The sequence below is a fragment of the Nematolebias whitei genome, chromosome 21 (assembly GCF_014905685.2).
Source record: "Nematolebias whitei isolate Nwh7 chromosome 21, NemWhi1, whole genome shotgun sequence".
Lineage (NCBI taxonomy): Eukaryota > Metazoa > Chordata > Actinopteri > Cyprinodontiformes > Rivulidae > Nematolebias > Nematolebias whitei.
Genome location: NC_056518.1, coordinates 31,399,314 through 31,403,536, shown reverse-complemented (window position 1 = coordinate 31,403,536; position 4,223 = coordinate 31,399,314). Strand labels below are relative to the sequence as shown.

Genomic DNA, 4,223 nt, shown 5'->3' with positions numbered 1-4,223 from the left:
AGAGTTGGAGATTACGGTAGTTGGACACATTTGGAGACTAGCTGGAAGAGAGTTGGAAATAGTTGGAGGCTATATGGAAAAGAATTGGAGATTAGTTGGAAGAAAGTTGGAGACTAGTTGGAAGAGAGTTGGACACTAGTTGGAAAAGAGTTGGAAATAGTTGAAGGCTATATGGAAGAGAGTTGGAGATTAGTTGGAAGAAAGTTGGAGATTACGGTAGTTGGACACATTTGGAGACTAGCTGGAAAAGAGTTGGAGGCTATATGGAAGAGAGTTGGAGACTAATTGGAAACAGTTGGAGACTAGTTGGAGACTAGTTGGAAGAGTCCTGCAGACGAGTTGGAAATTAGTTGGAAGAAAATTGGAGACTAGTTTTAGATTAGTTGGAAGAGAGTTGGGAGACTAGTTGGAAATTAGTTGGAAGAAAATTGGAGACTAGTTTTAGATTAGTTGGAGACGGAGACAAGCTGGAAGAGAGTTATGTATGTAAATAAGAAATTGAAAACATTTAGGGAGCAATTGAAAGATAACCCTGGCATGCTGCCCCCAATGAGAGGCTGCCCTGGCATGATTAATATACTGTATATATATATAAGAATGTCCTTTTTAAATATTTGCAATACATAGTAAACTAATTAATCCTACTTTTGTTTTAATGCCTGTAGCTTTTGGGTTCTGTGAATATAAGGAGCCTGAGTCGACACTGCGAGCTCTCAGACTTCTACACGAGCTGCTCTTAGGTGACAAGAAGTTGTTGGTGAAGGTGGACGCCAAGACCAAGGCCCAGCTGGACGAGTGGAAGGCCAAGAAGAGGAGTGCCAACGGGGTATGATGTTCTGCTGCTGAGTTCAAACCCACACCGAATGTTTGTGTCACTCAGAGTTCTTTTCCGCCTTTGGCATGAAGGGAACCATAGACGTGTCAAAAAATGAAGGAGGCGGCGAAGAGGAGGTTCTCGATGACGAAACCCTGCGTCGGGACCAGGTCGTGAACGGGGCGATAGATGTTCTTATTCGAGAGTACGCAAATGAGCTAAATGCTCCTTCCCAGGATGATGACGGTCAGTCTCGTAACAAGAAGAGAAAAGATAAGAAAGACGAGGTAATTTTTGCAAAATTCAAATTAAATCAAAGACCCCATACATGAAGGAATGCTTATCACCTGAAGGTTGAACTTAAATCATCTTACGTTGAGAAATGATGGAGGTGTGGCTGTTTGGGTCATCATTATGAGATGTCACACTCAGAGTATGTGTTGGGGATGACTCACACATACTACCACCTCTAATTGTAGCTCAGTGTCTGTAGAAGTGACTTGACTTTTACCCATTCTATATTTTAAAATGAAGCACGTCCAATCCTGAACGTTTCATTAATGTTCTTTCTCTAACAGTTTGTTGGTATTAATGGTAGTTTGTTGGTATTAATGGTTGTTAATTGGTAGTAATGGTTGTTTATTGGTAGTAATGGTTGTGTACTTGGTAGTAATGGTTGTGTACTTGGTATGTTTAATGGTGTCCTTGTTGTCAGGATATCAATGCCATGGAGCTGGAAGATGACAAGCGAGACCTGATTTCCAGAGAGATCAATAAATTCAGGGACACACACAAGGTATGGTATCAGACTCTAAATTATTGTTGTTTTATTTTGAAAAAACATCCTACAGGAAGCGGTTCGTCACTTAAAACACTTTCATCACTTAAATTACTGTCAACTGTAGTATTCAGTCAAAACACGACCAAGTTGGAAAAATGAAACGTTAAAAGAAACAATTGAAAAGTTAAATTCCAAATAAAGCTAATCATCAGTATATATATATATATATATATATATATATATATATATATCATGAAACTGGTTTCACTGGTGGAACGGGGATCTTTCCGTGGCGGGCTGAGCAGAGTTGGGGCTGAGTAACAGTGGTGGAAAATGGGCATAACTGGGCAGTTCTTGGAGATGGTAATTTGCTAGACAATTCACAAATTTAGTTGAAAGCTTAGAATTCTGAACGTTTAGACCAGCGATCATCTCACACGACCATTTGTTTTTTTTTGAAGTGCAACTTTTATTAGTGCACTACTTGTGAAACTCTATTTAGGGTAGTTGGAGAAGTTTAAGGAAGAAAAAAAATCAGAATTATTTTGATCAACAGAATATTTTATTACTGGTATTTAGTTTGTGGGACACTGGACAGCAGACAGTAGCTTCTAGCAGTTTGTGAAAAGCTCCACAGTCCGGTGACGTTTGAATGGACTTCTCTTCATTCCTGAAGCTTTCAACTCTCATCCGAAAGGCTGAACAAACGTTTTGGCTTCAATCTCGCATCGTTTGTGTGTAAAGGTCATTTGAAGTCAACAGATTTTACTCTAATCACAAACAGAAGATGGTTCTTGTTCATTTACATCTCTCCGTCTCTGTGGGTTGTCACTGTTTACAGTGTCTAGAACAATATTCATACCTCAGTGTTTCCCCTACTATTACCCAAGCAGGGCGCTGTCAACACTCGAGCGTCCTGCTTACCGAAAAAAACTGCCGGTACTAACGTAGCACTAAACTAGTGGCGCTCGATACAGATGCGCTAGCTTAAAAGGTACAGTTAGCGCCCTGTTTTATTCACGCTGAGCCCCGCCCCCCGGCTCGGAAAACTGTTGGTACAAAAACATCAAAGTTCATAATCCTGATAAAATCCAACAAAGTTAAGTTGGTACAAACTGCGCACAACACAGACGTGTCTTCGTCTCCACCCATAGACATACATAATGTAGATGCCTCGTTGGCCCGTTGCAGCGGCGTTGGAGAGTCCGCCATATTGGATGTGGCAGATCTGCCGGTCAACTAATACAAGGAAATGGACTGAACTTGATAAAGCACCGTTCTACAAAGTGTTTTTAGTTGATCCCTGTCATTCACGCACACTAATATATTTAGAAAACAAACAGGCACCAAAGACAACGTAACTTTTAACGTGATTATTAAAAATGTTGTCTCCTTAAATAACAAGGTTATAGGTAAACACTATGTTTAATGTTTTCCTTCTTAATGTTCCTTCTGCTGGACTCCTGCAGAAACTGGAAGAGGAGAAAGGAAAGAAAGAAAAGGAACGACTGGAGCTGGAGAAGGAGAGGAGGGAGAGGGACAAGGAGCGAGAGCGAGAGAGGGAGCGCCGCGACCGCGAGAAGGAGAAGGAGAGGGAGAGGGAACGGGAGAAAGAAAAGGAGCGGGAAAAAGACAGAGATCGAGAACGTGAGAGGACCAAGGAGCGGGAGAGGAGTCGAGACATCAGTGAAGCTCGCAGCAAGTCCAGGTCAGTGCGCCACACACAGACGCCTTCAGGCCCTCACACCTGACTCAGTGATTTAATGACTCCCTCAAGTTCTGCAGAAGCCAGTAGAAGGGTCAGGACCCACTGCCCTAAGTCATGAACAGAACCATGAAGACCACAAACGGGATCGGAGGCAAGGGACGGTCCTGGAGGAGTCCATCCTGCACCGAGAACAAGCTCCACTTGGAGCAGAGAATGTGGACACTGTTCATCGATAGCCCTTGAGAGTATTGCAGTTACCCAATACTCCTGTAGCACCCCCTACAGAACGCCCTGGGGATCACAGGCTCACAAAAGACGTAAACTGAGGACCCCCTTGGTAACTCCACGGGGGTGAAGGTCTGGTCCTGGACAAAGTCCACACTGTGGACAGCCACTTCAACAGTCTGTCCAAGCTTAAAACCAAACTTTGTCTGTTTGCTCCGCCCTGCAGCAGCTCTTTGGTGCCTTTATGGACACTTCTTCTTCTCTTGTTTATTTCTGACACGAGGAAAAAATGTATGTCTGCAGGTGAAACTTTCCAAAGATACGTCGCAATAATCAATGAAGACAGCATCTAAAGTCTGCAGACACGTTGCTTAAGAAATGGGTTGTTCTGGAGAAAAAGACGATTTCTACGACTTCTACATTTTTAAAGTTACAGAAAAAATAAAAACAATTTCTGAGAACGTTCTAAATAATTTAGAGAGGACATGGAGGTTGTTGGAGTGAGAACAGATGGAGGAGGACTCGCTGTGAGGGAACACCTGAAAGAAGAAAATTATACACAAGTTAGCAGTGTAAGACGGGCACAGTGTAAGACGGGCACAGTGTAAGACAGGCACATTGTAAGACAGGCACATTGTAAGACAGGCACAGTGTAAGACGGGCACAGTGTAAGACGGGCGCAGTGTAAGACGGGC

The 4,223-nt window shown here is 42.8% G+C and overlaps 1 protein-coding gene across 2 annotated transcripts in view; it reads left to right on the top strand.

Annotated features, from left to right (window-relative positions):
* Positions 1–4,223, top strand: part of rbm25a (RNA binding motif protein 25a) — a 16,961-nt gene that overhangs the window by 3,740 nt on the left and 8,998 nt on the right. For both annotated transcript variants that reach the window (XM_037695560.1, XM_037695561.1), the window contains 4 exons: positions 666–826; positions 907–1,101; positions 1,530–1,610; positions 3,065–3,303. In XM_037695560.1, the coding sequence (XP_037551488.1) occupies positions 666–826; positions 907–1,101; positions 1,530–1,610; positions 3,065–3,303 (676 nt within the window). The remainder of the gene's footprint in view (positions 1–665; positions 827–906; positions 1,102–1,529; positions 1,611–3,064; positions 3,304–4,223) is intronic.